Genomic DNA, 21,400 nt, shown 5'->3' with positions numbered 1-21,400 from the left:
TCTTTGATGGAGAGGAAATCAGAATCAGATCTAAGACAACTTCAGCATTCCAAGAATGATGTCAAATGACCCCCTTCATGGTGGATTATGCACTTATTTACTATGAGATATATTTCTTCTTCAGAGATTCTTTGTTTGCGTATCAATTGTAGATTTTTGGTTTGCAGTTATTCTGAAGTTTTGATATGAGTCTATATGTATATGAGATTGTTTTAAGTTGTTGTTCTCTTAATTGCAAGTTCATCTCCAGTGTCCTGCATTTGTACCCACCTCTTCTCATGATTTCTGATTTTGGTGGTATAATTGTGCATGGATGATTTCATATCTTTACTGTATATATACCTTTACTGGTGAGCCTTGTCATTTGTGGAATTTTTGTTCCCTGTTGCTGTCTTTTGTGCCTAGAGAAGTTCCTTTAGTATTTGTTGTAAGGCTGGTTTAGTGTTGCTGAATTCTCTCAACTTTTGCTTATCTGTGAAGGTTTTGATTTCTCTTTCAAATCTGAATGAGAGCCTTGCTGAGTAAAGTAATCTTGGTTGGAGGTTTTTTCCTTTCATCATGCTAAGTATATCATGCCACTCCCTTCTGGCCTGCAGAGTTTCTGCTGAAAACCTTTTTGGGGTTCCCTTGTATGTTACTTGTTTCTTTTCCCTAGCTGCTTTCAAGATTTTCTCTTTGTCTTTAATTTTGGTTAGTTTGATTAATATGTGTCTCGGTGTATTCCTCCTTGGGTTTATTTTATATGGTACTCGTTGTGCTTCCTGAAGTCACATCAGTTTTTAAAAATGTTGTGTCTTGCTTTTCCCACTTAATATTATGTTAAGGAGATACTCTCATGTTATTAAAAATTTCATGGAAAAAATGATATCTAATGAATATATCACATTTGATCTTATAATGAACCACTGGGTATTTCACTATTACCATATTTGGGGGCAAGTAGTTCAGTATGGCTGGCTTGTAAGTTCAAAGACTTGTTCCAAGCATCTGTGCTTATAATTATTTTCTTAATTTCTATTCATTTCATTAAGATGGATTAATGCATTTACAAGTTTCGAATATATTTTAGGAGATACATAGTTGGTGTCAGAAGGACATGCCTTCTCAATGAGGCTGAGTTCTGTTCCTCCCAGGTTCCAGCACTTTCCACATTTTATGCCTATAATGCTTACCAGCTACTAATACTTAGTCGTTATTTTTAAAATGGTAATTTTGTCAGAATTCAATTGCTTATTTTCTAAAAGGTGTGCACATATAGGGAATTTATGTGTCAAATTAAATACTTGAAAATATAATATCAGGGGATTTTTTTTTAGTAAATTTAAAGGAATTAAATGACTTCAATATCCTACATGCAGAATAAAATAATTCAAAATCTTTCAGAAATTTTGACAGATATTATCATTTGTCAAGTTTTCCTTTTTCGCTTAAAATATATTCAATGTTTTCACACTCAACTAAAAGGATTTAATGAACTAATTTAAATTTTAGATGACATGGTGAAAGTGTCACACATTCCTCATGTTGACCTGCATAAGCATATAAACTCAATTAATATATTTGAGTTGTTATGTCATTGTGGGGCCAATCAGTATCTTGAGAGACCATTTTGTTTTTCTAACATTTAGCTTAAATAACTTACACATTTTTACAACACTAAATTAAGAATCTAAAAAATAAAAATTCACTGACATCGACCTTTTTTTTCCAATTTATGATAATGGCCAAACACTTATCTCAAAGATTATCTCACTGAATGAAATCCACTCGTATTTCTTTTTTTCCACTAAAAGTGAAAGACAGTTTTCTATTTATCTCTCCTTAATCATCGTGGGTCCATTGGAATTTATCTTCTTTTGAAATGTTTTTACAGGACTAAATGGTATGACTGGTCCTTGCTATTAACTTCTGTATGAGGAATTCATACCTTCAAAGCTATCCCCTAATGTTTACAGAAATAGGTTAGTGCGTGGGTCTGTAGATGCATGAACACATGAGAGGTGAACCAGTGGAATTCACCTTCAATTTACTGGAGTTTTAAGAATGTCCTTAGCTATTACTAGTCATTTGCATCTGACAGGTATGCAAGACAGTGGCCACAATCTCCAGGATTGTTGTGAAAAGGTATTAAAAATGTATAAGTATGAGTTCCTATTGTTGCACAACAGGATTGGCAGCATTGCTGGAGTACTAGGACACAGGTTTGATCCCTGGCCTGGCATCTCTGGAGTACCAGGACACAGGTTTGATCCCTGGTCCGGCACAGTGGGTTAAGGATCTGGCATTGCTACAGCTGCAGCAAAGGTCACAACTGCACCTTGCATCTGCTTTCTGGCCCAGGAACTCCATATGTCACAGGGCGACCAAAAAAGAAAAAAAAAAAAAATTCTATCATAAATGGCTTAAATACTTAAACATAAGAAATGACACTATAAAAACTCCTGGAAGAGATCATAGGCAAAATATTCTCTGACATAAATCATACCAATGTTTTCTTAGGTCAGTCTCCCAAGGCAATAGAAATAAAAATAAACAAATGAGACCTAATCAAATTTATAAGCTTTTGCACAGAAAAGGAAACCATAAAAAAATTAAAAGACAATCTGCAGAATGGGAGAAAATATTTGCAAGTGATGTAACCTACAAGAGCCTAATTTCCAAAATATACAAACAGCTCATACAATTCAACAACAAAAAAAACCCCAAAAAACCCAATTAAAAAATGGGCAGAAGACCTAAATTGACATATCTGGCATAGAAGACACATGGATGGCCAGTAAGCACATGAAAATACACTTAATATCACTAATTACTAGGGAAATGCAAATCAAAACTACAATGAAGCACCACTTCACACTGGTCAGGATGGCCATCATTAAAAAGTCCACAAATAACAAATTCTAGAGAGGATATGGAGAAAAGGGAAACTTCCTACACTGTTGGTGGGAATGTAAGTTGGTACAGCCACTATGGAAAACAGTTTGAAGCTTCCTCAGAAAACTAAGGATAGGAGTTCAGTGGGAACTAATCTGACAGGTATCAATGATGACTCAGGTTTGATCCCTGGCCTTGCTCAGTGGTTAAGGATCCAGCGTTACCATGAGCTGTGGTGTAGGTCACAGACATGGCTTAGATATGTTGTTGCTGTGCTGTGGAGCAGACCAGTGGCTACAGCTCCAATTTGATCCCTAGCCAGGGAACCTCCATATGCCATGAGCGTAGCCCTAAAAAAAAGACAAAAAAAAAAAAAAGAAAACTAAAGTTACCATATCCAGCAATCCCATTCCTGGGCATAAATCCAGACAAAACTATAATTCAAAAAGATTCATGCACTCCTATGTTCACTTCAGCACTATTCACGATAGCCAAGAGATGGAAACACATAAATGTTCATTGACAGACAAATGGATTAAGATGTGGTACCTATATTCAGTGGAATACTACTCAGCCATAAAGAATGAAATAATGCCACTTGCAGCAATACGGATGCAACTAGAGATTATCTTACTAAGTGAAATAAGTCAGAAAGAGAAAGACAAATACCAGATGATATCACTTGCTTATATGTGGAATCCAAGCTAGGACACAAATGAGCCTATCTATGAAACAGAAACAGATATACAGAAGAGATTTGTGGTTGCCCAGGGGGATGGGATTGGGGGAGGGATAGACTAGGAAGTTGGGCTTAGCAGAGATAAGCCCTAATACATGGAGAGGATAAAAACAAAGTCCTACTGTATAGCACAGAGAACTATATTCAGTGTCCTATGATTAAGGAAAATGGAAAAGAATATTTTTAAAAGGGTATATTTACATGTGTGTGTGCATAACTGAATCACTTTGATGTACAACAGAAATTAACACAACATTGTAAATTAACAATACTTGAATAAAAAAGTTAATTAAAAAAACTCATGTATGTGGCAAAGGGAGCTATGCAACGGACCCTTGGACTCCTCACTCTGATTACTGCTGTCATTGCCAGCAAGCTTTCAAAGGTCAGAGCAGCTACAACCCTCCCCGCCAGTGCTGCTGAGTCTATTGCTCAGTGCTGTCCCCATGCAGCAGCTCCATGTAACAACATTAAAGGAATTTGTATTTGTTGCCTAATTGCATCTTTCTATGCATTGTGACATTATATAATCCAATTTTTTTGATAGAGTTAGAACATCTTCTCTTCTGTGCTCAGTGATGTTTTCTTCATATGAAGGTCCCTAACAAGTTCATAAAATCTGAGCATCTGATTTAATTAAATCTGGTGCTATGTAATCTACCTGACTCTGCTAAGAAATCAGTTTTCTCCAAGTTTCCATCAAGGCTCAGTGGAAACGAATCTGATTAGCATCCATGAGGACACAGGTTCAATCCCTGGCCTTGCTCAGTGGGTTAAGGATCTGGTGTTGCTGTGAGCTGTAGTGTAGGTTGCAGACATGGCTCGGATCCCGAGTTGCTGTGGCTGTGGTGTAGGCCAGCAAGTGTAGCTCTGATTGCACCCCTAGCCTGGATGCAGCCCTAAAAAGACAAAAAAAGGCCCCCCAAAAAAAGAAAGAAAGAAAAAGAAAGAATTCAGTTTTTTCTTTATACAAATTCTTCCTTGATATCCCACCCTGATCTTCAGTTTTGCTGTTGCGTGGTCTGGAGCTGAAAGGAATGAGGATGTGGATGGTGTGTCATTCATGGGCAGATGGAGCAAGGGCCCTGGAAACAATCAGGAAGAGCTGGTCATGTTGCCACTTACCAGTATAGAGGCTGTTCAAATAGGAGAGCAGCAGAGCTGAGAACCATTTACAGAAGTTACAGATCACTCTGCACATTAAGAAAGATAAATCACACGGGAAGAAATTAAAGAGAGCAAATTAAAATGTTGTTTCTCCTAAAAAGTCTAAAGAGAAGTGCTGAAAGATTAGTTTACCTTTAGTCTTTAGTACCTCTAAAAGGAAGCTGGGACAATTTACAGGGTTTTTTTGGGTTTTTTTTCTTTTTGCCTGATTTTGATTTTTTGAGTGACTTTAACTTTTATTTTATCATAAGATTCTATCATGAAGAAATCATTTAGGGAGTTCCCTTCATGGCTCAGCAGTTAACTAACCTGACTACAATCCATGAGGATGCAGGTTCGATCCCTGGCCTCACTCAATGTGTTAAGGATCCAGTGTTGCAGTGAGCTGTGGTGTGTGTTGCAGACACAGCTTGGATCTTGGTGTGGCTGTGGTGTAGGCTGACAGCTGCAGTTCCAATTCGACTCCTAGCCTGGGAACTTCCACATGCTGCAGGTGTGGCCCTAAGAAGCAAAATAATAATAATAATAATTTAGCCCACTTTTATTCCATTTCTCTTCTTTTCTGTTGTCACTGGGACTGTTTTTATGGGTTTTTTTTTTAATTTAACTTTATTGAAGTAGTTAGTTGACTTACAATGTTGTATTAGTTTCAGATGTGCAGCAAAGTGAATCAGTCATGTGTGTGCATATATATATATCTCCAACATTCTTTTTTCCAGTATAGGTAATTGCAAACTTTTGAGTAGATTTTCCTGTGCTACACAATAGGTTCTCATAATCATCTATTTTATACAGTAGTGTGTATCATTTCAACCCTCCCAATTCTTCCCTCCTTTCAACAGTTTCGCCCATAGTAACCATAAAACTGGTTTTGAAATCTGTGTGTTTGTTCCTGTTTTATATGTATAAGTTCTTTCGTATCATTTTTTATTAGAGTCCACATATCAGTGATATCACGGTGCTGTTGGGTTTTGTTTCTTGCTCTCCTGAGGAAAGACTGGCTCATGGGCGCTTGTCCTGCCACAGTAGGGAGCTCACCCCTCCCTCAGGGCTCTTCTTCCAGAGAACAGAAAACTAAGAGGAACCAAGTCACAAATTAGGACATGTCCTCAAGTTCCCAGTCCTTGAGTCAAGATAGTTTTTTTTTTTTTAAATTCAATCATATGGTAAATTTTTTATTAGGTCATTACCAAAATTATAAACCTGTATTCTAATCTTGAATCAAGGACTAGGAATGGAGGGGGCAGAATTCCCTTGGCATAAGGAGTCTATTAAGAGATCCACATTCTCCAATATATCATCATCATTCAATAATGATGGCAAAATAAGGCCCTGTCCTCCACAGCCATGAGCTTTGTCCTTGTATAACCAAATGTAAATTGGAAATGATTGCCCTGTCCATATATCTGGAGTATTCCAGCCAGCAGTCATCATTAGGCTGTTCTCAGAGCCAAGCGAACAAGATGGTGAACACTGAAAACACAAACATATAGAAGAAGTTTGCAAATAGCAATTTTCCCATTAAGATGTATCATACCGATTGCACAGAGGAGAATTCTGGCCCTAATTTAGTGCAGGTTTGTGTTTGGCACATGTTACCTGTAGAGTATTTGGGTAAATTACTGATGTCAGTTGTATTTCTCTTGGAGACGAGGGAAATAGGTTATTGGCACAATAAAACATCCAGAGGCATTTAAAATGTCAGTCTAATCGCAAGAACCAGTAAGGCTTTTAATTACCTTCTGTGCAATTTTTTTTAATTGCTCCGATGGCTGTAGCGCTTGGTAAGTTCCTGACAGAGCAGCTGCAACAAACTTAATTTAAACATTTTTTTTTTCTGAAGCTCTCTGGAAAAAAAAAGGAATCTGAGATGCAAGGTGAATGTTGGAAGTCCCTTTTGTTGCAGGCTCTCTGCAGGAATTCTTGTTGTCTGGTGGTCACTAATGGAATCCTACCTCCATGTTAATCCAACTACCCTCAGGGCTTTCATTTGCTGATGACATTCATTGCAAAGAATATCTGTTTGTCATCATCCTCCCTCTCAGAATATTTTGAATCAATCAGTCTGAGGTGCTAGGCCATTGTCAGCTCCAATTCTTACATTCTCTTTGGTGCTTGCTTAATTCTAAATTAGAAAAAAAGGAAGATTCACAATTCTTTTCTTGTCTTTTCTTTTTTTAATATTTTTAGGCTTGCACCCATGGCATATGGAAGTTCCCAGGCTAGGGGTCAAATTAGAGCTGCAGATGTAGGCCTACACCACAGCCAGAGCAACAAAGGATCCAAGCCATGTCTGCGACCTACACCTCAGCTCATAGCAACACCAGATCCTTAACCCACTGAGTGAGGCCAGGAATTGAACTCAAGTCCTCAGGGATACTAGTAGGGTTTGTAACCACCGAGACACAATGAGAACTCCCATAATTTTTTTTCTTGAGGTGTGGTGGACATTGATGTAAGGGAAGCTTCTATTTTCTATAGTTTTCAAACTCTTTAGCTCTACCTTCCATTTTGATAGAAGGAGACTAGAATTCATTATTTGTCCTTGTATAGAGTTCTTTATTTGCAATAAGTCTCCAACCTTAAGGCCTCCATTTTCTTCTTCTCCAGGTACTATTCTGTACTAAGGGGATCTGTGGTGTGTCCAGATGAGAAGCACATGAACTTTACAATCTAGGATGGCTGGGACTGAATCCCAATTTTCCAGAGACTGTCTCTAACCTCAGTTTCATGTTCATAAAGAAAGAGTAATAATAATGCCTCCCCAGTAGGGTTGTGAGAATTCAATAAAGTGACATATAAAGAGTGACCAGCAGAGGGTAAGTTTTCAGTAAGAGTTAGTTCCTGGCAACACCTGCCTCAGCCTCCATCTCCAATGCAAATTCCCTCATCTTAGATGTATATATAGTGAAATTTGCACTGCTAAGTATGTCCTGATACTTGGCAGGTTATGCCTCATTTAGACTCTGGTTAGTGGGGACAAGGTCTGAGAAATGTTTTCTGCATTGCGGTATCTAGTCCAGTGACCTTAGTAATTTTTTTCAGTTGATGTGCCAACAGACTGAAAAATATTCATGGAACTTGAGCCTATTAGAAGGTGGATTGCTAACTAGGTTGGATTTAAGGCTAAATTTTTGGGAGGTGTTTTATAATCTTTTAAGAGTAAGATTTAATTAAACAGAGTCATAGAATACCTTCCATAGTTTTCTGGAATGAAACTGATATCATCCAGCTCAACTGGCTATTTAATACACAGGAAATAAGACCGATAAAAGCAAAACTAGTTAATGTGTGAGTCGGCCATGAATTCTAGTCTCACATTTCCCATTTTGGGGGCTGTTTTCACCATGTCATATGCCTCCATACCATTGGTGTTGATGCTGAGTTCCTCGCATTTGCAAAGTCTATTCTGCATACTCCATTTCACCACAGGGTATTGGGATTTCTCTTCTGCTTAGCTGGTGATGTGACCATTAATATTAAGAGCATCCCACCATATTTTCTGAAATCTTAGGAAAAGAGTAAAATGAACATGTAGAGAAAGCAGGGAAAGTGGCAGAAATATTTAAGTGGATAGAATGAAAATATTTCCCGAGACAAAGTAAGAAATGAAGAAACAAATAAGATAATATGTATTTAAAATTTAGGTTATAGCATGCATTTAGTATATGTTAAGCATTTTATGTGAATTCTCTAAGCCGAAATAGCGCTGGAAGGTGCATAACATTTCCTTCATCTATTAAACTAGTTGTATTATATTTTCTACCCATTCGGCTAAACATAAATTCCAAAGGCCTATATCTATGGATTCAAAACAAATCCACCAGGTTCTAAAGCCTGAGCCTTTATTCATTAAATTCTAATTCTTCTGCAAACACTATTTGATAAAAGTATTGGACTAAGAGGATTTTCGGGGAGTTGTAGAAGAATTACGAAAGGAAGGCAAATTCTAGGCAAGCCAGAGAATTTGGTTGATGGGGAGAGAGAAATAGGATCTTGGGCCATATTTTTAAAAAACAGAAAGAGACGGTTAGAATAAAAGATGCCTGAGAACGTAACCTAGTTAGTTCTCCTGGCCTTGGTGGTTGGCATTTGCTACCATGATACTGTAGCTATAAGAACAGAGAAATGTTGCCCCTTTTCCTATAGATTGTATCTGCATCCTCATTTGCTTTTACCAGAATCTCTTTGTTGGGATGCTGCCTGTGTTTGCATGGGTCCAGGTCACTTTGTCCTGAGGATCACCAAGGTCAGCCCTGTCTTCTCCAGCACAGTCTAATGTGGTGCTACAAATGGGGAAATATGAAATGGAATATGGAACGTGAGGAAGAATGACATAAAGCAACAGGGTCCAAGACAACTGCAGAGCAACATGTGCCAGGGGCTCCCCAACACTGGCCTCCTTTACAGACTCCTAGGGCTGGGAAATAATCCGAGAAACTTCCTTTCAGTCGTATTAACCTTGTTCTGAGGTGGCCACATCATGCTATATTTGAAATTATGTATGATGGTTTTCCACTATCTAATGTGATTATATACTTGCCACGTCTATAAAGCCATCCTTTCTGAGCCCTGGGGCCACAGATTGTGTTTAGTACAGGGACATGGGAAGTGTTAGTTCAATTTCCTAATTGAGGGCATTTTATTAACTTTTATTTTCTCTTCTTGGACTTGGTTCTGGGTTACTGGACCTCTCGTGTCACTGCCTCTTTTGGCATCAAGGTTTTCCCTTGCTTATTCTGTGTGGCTCTCAGTCACAGACCACAGAAAAAAGGGGCAGAGCCCTGCCTGTTTCTGTCCCAGTAATATTGACAGCTACCTTTCATTGATATAGTAAGCATTTAAAAATTTCATTTCAAATGCATTAATACAAACATGTAAAATAAATGATGTGTATAACATCTCTTCTTTCTTACAAAAATGCTCCAAAATTATAATTTTACAGAAGAAAAACACTCTGAATGGTGGCAATTTGAACTTCAAATTCAGGTATGAAAGACTCAAAAGCCCTTAATATTTTTTACTATACTTCCTTCTCTTTCTTTTGCTCAGGTAAGAAAAAGGACATTAGGTGAAAACTTTAACTTTTGAAACTCTAGTTAGAAGGAAAGCTTCTGGAGGAGTGATATTTAAGATAACGGCTATGTAAGAATATTTTGGAAATTTTCAAGTTATTCTCTTTAAATCCATTAATTCCAAAATACTTTCCCTGCATACCCTAGAATCACTGGCACAGTGAAAGTAAATTATTCATAGAAGGACTGATACCCCCTAACAGTGAAAAGACTGAGAATTCCTGATCTTGGCATCTTCTTATACGATACCTTTTCCATGCACAGCTCATGACTCTGTGAGTGTGTGTGTGTGTGTGTGTGTACTTAATGCACATGCACATACACACAGACACACATATTTTGCATCAATCAACCTTTAATGTCCCAAACAGGTGTGGATGTGAAGTATAGGAGATGTAAATGCAGTGTCTTGAACACACTGCAATTAATTAGTTCACATTAATTATTAATTTATATTAATTATGCTTAACATAATTAATTACACAATGCATATTTACACACAGGTATACGCACACACTCCTATTCCCCCCTCCCCCCAACACACATCCCCATCACACCTATAAGGCCCTCATCAGGAAATCTATCCCTCTGTTGATATCTCAGTGAGGATCCTGGTAGGAAACAACTGGGAAACACACTCAAATTGGCAATAATTGAGGAGGGATTATTTCAGAAGTTGTGTTAGGAAACCAAGAGTATAGTGTACTACCATAAAGCACAGCACCACGGCGGTCTTTATCACTCCCAAACATGAAGGAGCAAGGGGACCAAGAATTTATTGGAATCCAGAGGGAAGCTGTATGAAGAGTTTCAACTACCAGTGGTTGTGACCTTTAATAGAGGGTAGTGGCCACCCTGTGATGACCCAGAAGGGAAGCTATGGGGGGGAGATACTGTCACCTCAATTTCTCCTTTCTTCTGATTTCCTTCCCCTGCATCCCGTTGGCCAACCCAATGGGACGCAAGAGTCCACTAAAGCTGGACATGTGCGTCAGCTTTTAAAGACACAAAGAAGAGTGGGAAAAGGTAGAGGGCAATCTAGCAGGCCAAAGAGAAGACATCTAGCTGGGTAAACAGACTGGCATAGCTGAGATTTGCCAGAAGGGACTTATCAGAGCTTGAGGAACCAGTAAGTATGGTGCCAATACAAATTCCATTTTACCACTGAATCCTCTTGGATTACTATTTAATGAAGTCTTACTGTTTGTAAAACACCATGTCAGACTCTTTAAATACACCAGGCCTTCCTCCATCATCATAACTGTTATAAGGTAGGTACTGTCATTCCTATTTTATAGGCAAGAAAACTGAATTGTCCAGCTCCCAGACACTTGTAAAAGATCATGGACAACAAGCAGGAAAGCTTACATTCAGAGTTCAGCCCAGCCGACTCCAAAGCTAGAATCTCTCTTCCCTTAACAGTTTACTGCAGGCTAAATGAAGCAGCAATCTTAGAAACTGCTCATGGGAAATCCAGGCCTTGCATATAATGTTAATACTCAGAGGGGGCAACAGAATTTGAGCCAAGACTGAGTTAATCCATTTAGTTTAAATCAAAGGAAGTGAACATTTTCATTCTTCAACGTATGAATGTGGTAGATATTGTAAGCACTCCAAACCACAGTTCTTAGACTTTACCATTTCAAGGTGCTCTAGCTGATTTTCAATTCCCACGGTCTACATCAGAAGTGTAGGAGGCTGGCAAGCCACCGGTACCAGAAAATAAACATCCCCCCCCCCGCCCCCTGCAAAAAAAAGCCTTCAATTAATGACTCAAGAATTAGTATAAAAGTGTCCCAGTTCTCCCACCACTCATGTGAGACAATTCTGAGCTGTGGGTTTGTTTGTTTGTTTTCATGTATTTTCCCCAAAGTTTTCCCATGGGTTGAAGACCCAGCTTCCCACTTCCAGTGGTGGGCTTAATAATGCACCCCTTTAGGGCTGCTCCCTTCCCTCTGTCACTTTCCCATTTTCCTAGTGGTACTCCTTGCACTTCCTCTTATGCTTAAATCTTTCTGGAACCACCCAAATTAGGATTTCTACCAGAAGTTTTTATACCAGTTTTCCTAAGAAGCAGCTCCTCAGGAAGAGATTCTAAAATCTAGACTCTCTTGACCAGATGCTCCAAAAGCAGACTACTGCTGGTGAAAGTGCCGTGGTAATAACCTTGGCAAGCTAGAGCATCACAGTGACCAAGACCCTCACCCGAAGTGAACTGGGATGGAACAGAGGTAGAAGTGGTTGCACTGCACTGCACTAGCTTAACCAACACCTCAGCTATGGCTGCAGTTCTAATTAAAAGGACCATGGATCACTGGTGCCATTAATACCATAATGGCTGAAAATGACTGGCTCAAGTCAGCCCACTAGCAATGCAGAAGCATGACATGAAAGCCACAAATGTATCTATGACTGTGTTTAAAATGACCCTTATCTCCTGAAGCCACAGGATAGAAACTCCCAGGCTTTGCGAAATCATTAACAGCAAGCAGGAAAAAAAAATCATGAGCTGTGTGGAAAGCGAGAAATGCTAAACAGATTGGAAGAGAGAATTGTGAAGTCCATGTTTTCTGTAAAATATTTGATTGACTTAGACTTGAGCAAGCACTTTTCCTGTGTGCAAATTCATCGGGAAAAAAATGAAATCTGCAAAGCTGTGAGGAACATGTACCTTGGCTGAGAATTTCCAGAGCAAAGTTTCAGTCTCTTTTCTTTAATGAGAACTTGAATTATTCCAAGCAGCCAGCACTTTCTTCCCAAGAATGGCATAAGAACGGAGCATGCTTTATGCCCCAGAGATAAACAATTACTCTGAAAACTGAGACAGTCAATCAATTAAACAAATAAGATACTGTGGGCAAATAGCCATGTGCAAATGATGTGTAGGGTTGGTGGTAAAAGATGCTGAATAAATCTGAAATTTAATCTGTAACAGTGATATAAAACAAACCCTCTAGATACAGGGTCAGAGGTTCCAGTTAATTTGATGAAACTGAAGGACTGGATCAGAGGATCTGAAGAGGAATTTTCCCTGGAAAAAGCAGCAGAGGTGAGAAGGGAGCTGAGGGGTAGTTCTTTCCTGATCATAGAGATGGTTCTCAGGCAAGGATTACCTAAATCTGTGAGTGCTGTAGATAGGACCGATATTACACACCTGTCCATGGAGGATGCTGCGGGATTAGAAACTAAGTAAGGAAGGTGCTAGAGAAGAAAACATCCTTCCCCTGATGGAAGTATTAATAGAACCCCCTTTCTCAGTGCTGTTGATAATTTATATTGCTGTCCTAGTCACACGCTATTCACAATACTGCTCATTATCTCAGAAAACGGGTAGTCTGCTCTCTATTTTAATCAGCATGAGGAGTGGGAAGGATGTGAGATATGGAGTTAAAAGATCTGGGTCTGAGTTCACTGTTCATATCCTATTGTGTCAAGTATTTTTCTTCATTTATAAAATTAGCTTGGCAATATTTTCTTTGTGGTGCTATTGTGATAATACAGGGTACCTTACCAGTGTTAGGTATTATTATTATTACCCACCGAATTAAAAGGATTAGTATTCAGAGTGAACCACATGTGACCCACATGTATAGCATGACCCCACACTATGGTGACCAAGAGAACAAGCCTTTCAGATTTACAAGGGCAGGGAATGTGACTGTTTTAGGGGCCTCAGGGGCTGCTCTCTGAAACCTATAGCTGTGTCAGCACAAAGGCCATGACTCCTGGGGGCTGCTCTGAGCCAATAACAGCACCAAGGGACATTAAGGCAGCCCCATGCCTAGGAGACATGAGGCTTCTCTGAAGGCTGACCTTAGTTTGAAGGACCTTTGAGAGCCCTGGCAAAGTTTCTTTGGAAGCACACTGCAGCCTGCCATGCCTCTCCCCAGCCCTCCTTCCCTCCTTCTCTCTCTCCTTCACTCAGGGTCAGACTGGATCCTATTCTGACAGCTCTCCCCACCTCCCTCAGCCCCCTCCCTGTTCTCTCCCAGGGCTCTCCCCTAATACATTTCTTGCATATCTAATCACATTTTAGTATCTGCTTCTCAAAGGACCCAAACTCACACAAGGGTAAAATATGAGAAAGTTGTGAGGATATGACTGTTTCTCAGATATGCATAGGTATCGACACTGCTGTGGCTCAAAAACAAGGCTACTTATTTTTATTTCTATTTTTCTATTTAGTAGAAAAATAGGTGTAAGAATATACACCTTTCATCCCTGGTACTCAGGGAAACCATTTTCACTTTAAATGGTGGGAAAATTGCCCTTAAGAAGTTTTATTGCTCCTGCATTGGGCTTAAAGTAGGTGGATCAGTACCCCTCTGGCTAGTGTCTCCAAAATGGGTCCAGACTCCAGACTCCCCTCAAATCATTTCATTACTAGAAATTATTTTCCTTTTCCTTTCATGTAATTTGACTCTTCCCTACCCACACGAACTTAGGCATCCTCTAATAAACTTTCACAGACAATTCCAAAACCACACTGGCTTTTCACCTCTACCATCTGGTTTAATACATTAAAGTGATCACAACTTGGCTTTGTTAAATTGACACATCTTGGCTGTGTGGAACGAAAAAAAAAATTACCTTGATGAGAAAGGTTATAAGATAGAGGCATTTTCAGAAATTGTGCTTAAAAATACCTAAGAAAATAGTTTCTGAAGCCCTTTAGCAAGAATTTGCTAATAGATTAATTACAAATGACCCTGGGCCACTTATTAAAGTAAATCTAGCAGGAGTCCTACTGGGGAACATTTTTATGGCCTTGAGTTTCTGGGTATGGTACACCAAAGAATCTACATTTCTTTAGGAATAGGAGCATACAACTTATAGGTGGGCACTCTGATATCCACCAATTAGCCCTACTTTCTATTTGATTCTAGACATTTATGGATGAAGAATTTCTTTGAGGCAGATGAAGAGGATATTGATGGAGCTTTTTAAGAGGACAATTAGGGAGAAATCAAATCTAGACAAGGACCCAAGACCTTCGGTCTACAATAAAGACTTGAGTTTCATGATTCTTTCTGTGACCACTTGTCCAAAGCCAGCCTGACTTGTTCCCTACTAAACTCTAAGCCCTTGAAGAGCAGGGGTCCTTTCTAACAAGTGCTTAAGGAACTTAGTGAATGAGCCTATAGATGGATGGTCCACGAGATGGTTTGTACTGCTGTATCTCTTTGCAATGCAGTATCTAGGGGAACTCTATTCCTTTAGGACTGGCTGTCAACAAAACTGTGGTAGTCATTTCGACAGAGTTGTCTTAGTGCTGCCTTCCTTGTCTTCCTGCCCCTAGAATAGAAGCTGCTCTACAGAAAGAACCAGCACCTGTGTGCCTGAAGCAGCTCTGCAGAGAGAACCAGCACAGCTGGAGGGTACTGGCCCTCCTTGTCTCCTCAGTCCCCACTCTGCCAAGGAGACAGCAGATGCTAATCAGCTAAAGTTACCTGTCACCCAACTGATATTTATGCAGTGACTTCCAGATCAAAAGGCCCAGTGGAATCACTTGACTTTCTCAAGGTCACAGGGGCAGTTAGTACTGCGTATGTGGAAGCCATGTTTTCTGATATGTAGTTTGTGCCACTTTCTATTAGAGAATGCTATTTCACATCTGCTGTGAGTTTTGAGTTTCTCTAACTTGGCCCAATGTCGGGAGACATGTTTCTACAATATTTTCTTAGCCTCTTTGCTTCTATTTTCTATGCTGAAAACTCCATCTTGTCCTGCTTTACTTTACCCCATATTCCTGATTGAAAAACAGTCGCAGTGCTGGTAAATGACTTAAGCTTCAGAACAAAGACTTAAAGGCATAAGTTATTCATGTGGTCAGCTGAATGAGAACATAATACATTGGTCTAGGCACACAAGACCTGGGCAGATTGGCACACCATTTGCACAGCATGATATGTCCTGTTAAAATAAGAGGAATATGAGCCTCATGGCCCCAAGGGGTTTATTAGGGGTCATTAGCAGGATATGCATTAGTAAGGAGAACCAGTGTACAGACCTAGGCACATAGGGGTTGCTGCAGATAGGCATGCCATTTGCAGAAGCACAATGATTCTCTAGATGCTATGCATAGATAGTTTATGCCAAGCTTCCTCAATGCTAATGATTGTTAAATGCCTAAAGGTCAGAATAAAAGCTTAAACAGCTATCAGCTATGTGACTTTTAAAATAATAAAAGAACTTTTTAAACAATAAAAAGAACTATATCCTGCACCTACAACCCCTTTTTCACTTGACATAATCCTCAAGAGCACAATAAAAGCAGTGTGGTTTCTTGAAGCAGGGCTCTTCGTCCCTGAGACCTTGAGTCCCCCGGTTCCCACCTTTACTTAAGATAAATGTCTCTGTGTCTTGTTTTAACTTCTTTCCTTAAGTTTCACAGCATTCATTCTTCAGCTCTCACCTGCTGAGCTGGTCTTGGCAGCCCAATCTTTGGACTTAGACATTTTCTGTAAGTTATATCTGTCCTTCAGTTTTCTATAGTTCCATTGCTATTTTATTTGCAAAAAGCAATGAACTCAATTAAGTTACAGTAGGACAGAGCTCTCTTTCCCTAGGAAAAAACATCCCACCTTCCTCTTTATTTAGAGTGTAGCTAGCATCACAGTTAAATGTAGGACCTTCTGTCCCAGACAGCCATGAGCTTTGGATCTTAAGGCAAAGGCCATGGAGTTTAAAGTGCTTTGAACTGAGATACGTAGTTCAAGGTGCCTTTCCATCGAGGCAAAGCCAAGTATTCCAGGAGCATTCGAGTTTGTGGCAAAGAAATCCAGGAGTGAATTTTTAGGCAATGTAGCATAATTCATGATTAAGGTTATCGGTAATACCTAACCTTTAGTAAATGCCAGCTGCATAATGATGGCTAGTGTGTGCTTTCTACAGATACTGCACTGCAGTCAGTTCAGCCAGGCCATAAGAATCTATTTAATGGAACTCTAATGGGAAATGACCAGGATCTGACTACAGAAGATTAAAAGTGACAATGCTAATTGACTTCGAAGGTATCTACATGAAGAAGAGCCAGAAAAATCATTTAAGTCTAAATGAAATTGGACTGATTTGATATTTGAGAAAAGTATTACCTTCTTGCTGTGTTTGGCAGGGTGAATCAACTGCTTCATGTTTCTTAGAGAAGAGTCTTTGTGGGACAATGGACTACAATTGTTGGGAAAAGAACTTTCCTCCACTGGATTAGAAAAAAGAATTGCAGCCAAAGATTTCATTGCAACTGCAATCACAGTGCTTAAACAGCAGCGTACAGTGCTGGCATTCTGAAAGGGTCTCAGAATCATGAAGGGTGGCGGGTGGCCCATTCTTCATCCCCACTGAGGACAGAACAAGAAAGTGATTCAGCTGATGATGGGGAATGTAGTTTAATTTTTAATTTAGGCTTTTTTTAACTTAGGAAGAGTATAAGTTAATGAAGCTTTAAAGTCAATATTATCTCTCTTATCTCTCATTTCTGACTTGTTCCGTCATTCTTAGAGTTTTCTGTGATTTTTGTAGAATTAATAGATATGTACTATTTCCTCGTCCATCAACTATGCTGTGTTCCCTACTATGTCAGGGCATTTGCTCACATTCTTCCCTGCTTGCGCACAGGTACACAATTCCCACCCACCTCTCAGACCTCAGCTCAAAGGTTTTTTCAATTTTTTTTTCAGGGACATCTTCCTGGACATCCAGACCAGGTGGATACACATGGTATCACTGTGGTTAAGAACAAAGAATCTAAAGACAGAACACAGAGTCTAGATGAAAACTGGCTTGGCCACTGGTCAGCTCTGTGACCTTCAGCAAGTTCCTAATCCTTGCATTGCCTCAAGTTCTTCAGCTATTCAATGGAAATGGTAACTATTACACTTACTTTGTAGGATTGAAGGAAATAAACATAAGGAGTTTCTAATATTGTTACAAACCCTCATAGCCCTGTGCACTCCATTTATCTTTTCATATTAGTAGTAATTACCTAATAGGCTGGTACCATTATATGATAGATATCTTTCTCTCCCACTACAGTATAAGTCCCATGATGTTAGGGAGTTTACCACTGGATTTCCAGGGCCTAGGACAGTACTAATTCATATTAGATACTGATTAAATATTTGATTGAATAAATGAATGAATGAATAGTGGTTTTTATAGGAGGCCGCTTACAACTTCTTACACCATAGGTAATGGCAGTCATCTCTACCTTAACTTTCCACAACTGTTCACTCATTGTCTATACCTCTGCTAAAGCTAAAGTAGTTTAACTATTAAAGTCTCCAAACTGCTTCTTTTGAATGACCCTAGGCATGGCTTTCTGGTATACAGTGAGAGTAGCAATTCTCAACTCTGGTATTCAATGCAGTAAAAACTTTTCTAAGCAATTTGTTACTAATAATGGTAGAAAGACCAAAGTTTGCTAAAGACATGCTATTTTGACTTATTAAGGTAAAGTTCATAAACAGTGAAATGCACACTCTTAAGTGTACAATTTAAAGGAGATTTCACAAATGTATACCCATCTAACTATCACACCAATCAATAGAATATTTCCATCAACCGAGAAAATTGCCTCTTACCTATATTTGGTCAATCCACAATTCCCACAAACAATCTCTGTTCTTAATTTTTCACCACCATCAAGATATAATCTACATATAACACTGTGTAAGTTTAATAAAACGTGTTGATTTGATACACTTGTATATTGCAAAATGATTACCACCATAGTGTTAGCTAACACCTCCATCAATCATACAAGTGCCATTTCTTTTTGTGATGTAAATGCTTAAGATATATGCTTCTAGCAACTATTAAGTATATAATATAGTATTATTAACTAAAATGACCATATGATTTACACTAGATTCCCAGACTTACCTTTCTTATAACTCGAACTGTGCACTCTTTGAACAATATCTCCCCATTTCTCCCATGTCCCAACCCGTAGTAACCACCATTTTACTCTCTGTTACCATTATTTGCCTTTTTAAGATTCTATAAATAAGTGATATTATCTGCCATTTGTCTTTCTCTGCCTCACTTATTTCACCAAATCTAATAGCACCAAGGTCCATCCATGTTGTCCAAAATGGCAGGATTTCCTTCTTTCTCATGGCTTAATAATTTTACATTGTGTGTGTACATACACACACACATACATACCACATCTTCTTTATCACTTCATCTAATGATGGACACTTAGGTTGTTTCCATACCTTGGCTATTCTGAGTAATACTGTAATGAACATGAGAATGAAACTGTATTTTTAAGATACTATTTTCATTTCTTTTGGATATACACCCAAAAGTAGCATTGCTAGGTGATACGGTAGTTTGATCTTCAACTTTCTGAGGAAACGCCAACCTTTTGCATAGAGGCTATACCACCTACGTTCCCATCAACAGTGCATAAGAGTTCCTTTTCTTCATAACATTGCCAATATTTTCCATTTCTTATCTTTTTGATGACAGCCATTCTAGTAAGTGTGAGGTGATATCTCATTATGGTTTGATTTGCATTTTTCTGATGATTTGTGATGTCAAGCATATTTTCATGTACCTATTGGCCATTTGTATGTCTTCTTTGGAAGAATGTCTATTCAGATCTTTTGCCTATTTTTTAACTTTTTCTTTTTTTTGATATTGAGTTGTATGAGTTTTTTATATATTTTGGATATTATCCCCTTATAAGATAGACAATTTGCACATATTCTTTCCCAATTCCATATGTTGTCTTTCCAATTTGTTTTCTTTTGCTATGTAGAAGATTTTTAGTTTAATATAATCCCATGAATTAGTTTTTGCTTTTATTGCTTGTGATTTTGGTGACATATCCAAAAAAACTGATGCCAAGACCAATGTCAAGGAATTTTTCCATGTTATTTCCCTAGGAGTTTCATAGTTTGGGGTGTTATTTTTAAGTCTTTAATCCATTTCAAGTTAATTTTTGTGAGTGGTCAAATTTCAAGATAAGGGTCCAATATCTTTCTTCTGTGTATAGTTATCCAGTTTTCTCAAAAATATACTGAGGAGACTGTCCTTTCTCCACTGAGTATTCTTGGCTGCTTTTTCAAGTATTAGTTGACCACACATGCAAGGGTTTATTTCTAGGCTATTGACTCTGATCCAAGTGTCTATGCCAGTACCATACTGTTTTGATTACTATGGCTTTGTGGTATGGTTTTAAATCAGCAAGTATGATACATCAACCTTTCTTCTTTTTTCTCAAGTTTGCTTTGACTATTTAGTATCTTTTCTGCCTCCATATTAATTTTAGGATAATTATTTCTATTTTTCTATTTTCTATTCTTTCATCAAAGTCATAGTTTTAAGGACATAGATCTTTTACTTTTTGGTTACAGTGATTCCTAAGTATTTCATTTTTTTATTTTTTAATTTTTATGTGATTTTAATTTTTTATGTGATCATTTATTTCTTTTTCAGCTATTTTGCTGCTGATTATATAACAATTGATTTTTGTATACTGATTTTGAATCCTGAAACTTTATTGAATTTGTTGATTAGCCCTAAAGCTTTTTTGGTGGAGTTCCAGGATTTTCTGCAAACAAAGACAAATTTACTTCTTTCCCACTATGCATGCTTTTATTTCTTCTTCTTGTCTGATGTCTCTCACCAGGACTTCCAGTATTATGCTGAATAAGAACAGTGAGAGTAGGCATCCTTGTTCTGTTCCTGATCTTAGATGAAATGCTTTCATCATTAAGCATGATGTTAGCATGAGCTTGCTATGTAAGACCCTTTTTATGTTTAGGTATGTTCTATACCCAATTTATTGAGTGTTTTTATCATAAAAATATGTTGTATTTTACCAAAAGATTTTTCTGCCTCTATTGAAATGATCGTATGATTTTTATCTTTCATGCTATTAATATGGTGTATCATATTTATTGATTTGTATATATTGAACCATACTTACATCCCAGAAATAAATCCCCTTGATCCTGTGGGATAATCCTTTTCATTTGTTGAATTAGGTTTGCTAGTATTTTTTGAGAATTCTTCCATCTATGTTCATCAGGGATATAGACCTGTACTGTTATTTTCTTGTCAAGTCCTTATCTGGCTTTGATATCAGGGTAATGCTTTCCTTGTAAAATGAATGTACCTCTTCCAATTTTTGGAAGAATTTGAGAATGACTGGTGTTAATTCTTCTTTAAAGCTGAATTTCAGCAGTGGAACCATCTGGCCCTGGGGATTTCTTTGTTGGGAGGTCTTTGATTACTGTTTAAATCCCCTTGTTATTTGTTTATTTGGATTTTCTATTTCTTCATGATTAGTCTTCTTAGGTTGTATGTTTCTAGGAGTTTATCATTTTACCCTTTTTAAAAAAATAGGTTATCCAATTTGTTAGCATGTAATTGCTCATAGTCTTTTATGATGGTTTGTATTTCTGTGGTATCATCTGTAATATCTTCTTTCCTTTCTGATTTTGTTTGTGTCCTCTTTTGTTCTTAATCTAAATGTTTATCAACATTGTTTATATCTTCAAAACATACCTAGTTTTATTGATCTTCTCCATTG

The 21,400-nt window shown here is 38.1% G+C and overlaps 1 protein-coding gene across 11 annotated transcripts in view; it reads right to left on the bottom strand.

Annotated features, from left to right (window-relative positions):
• Positions 1-21,400, bottom strand: part of LOC106506183 (uncharacterized) — a 777,071-nt gene that overhangs the window by 417,320 nt on the left and 338,351 nt on the right. The window contains exons 5-6 of one of the 11 annotated variants that reach the window (XR_014830564.1): positions 4,739-4,806; positions 686-4,641 (exon numbers count right to left, since the gene is read on the bottom strand). The exons of 7 other annotated variants lie outside the window; for them this stretch is intronic. Coding sequence is in view for 1 of the 4 variants with exons in the window: in XM_085001349.1 (XP_084857475.1) it covers positions 16,950-17,180 (231 nt within the window). In the remaining 3 variants the exon portion in view is untranslated. Of the gene's footprint in view, positions 1-685; positions 4,642-4,738; positions 4,807-16,949; positions 17,193-21,400 lie in introns of those variants that run through there. 3 more of the 11 variants (XR_014830572.1, XR_014830574.1, XM_085001349.1) reach the window with 3 other exon arrangements.

Source organism: Sus scrofa, chromosome 15 (assembly GCF_054392235.1).
Source record: "Sus scrofa isolate SSC_HxYL_T2T_F1_AM1 chromosome 15, Sscrofa_HxYL_maternal_Yorkshire_Landrace_v2.0, whole genome shotgun sequence".
Lineage (NCBI taxonomy): Eukaryota > Metazoa > Chordata > Mammalia > Artiodactyla > Suidae > Sus > Sus scrofa.
The sequence above is the reverse complement of the archived record's forward strand: the minus strand, read 5'-3'. Positions and strand labels throughout refer to the sequence as shown.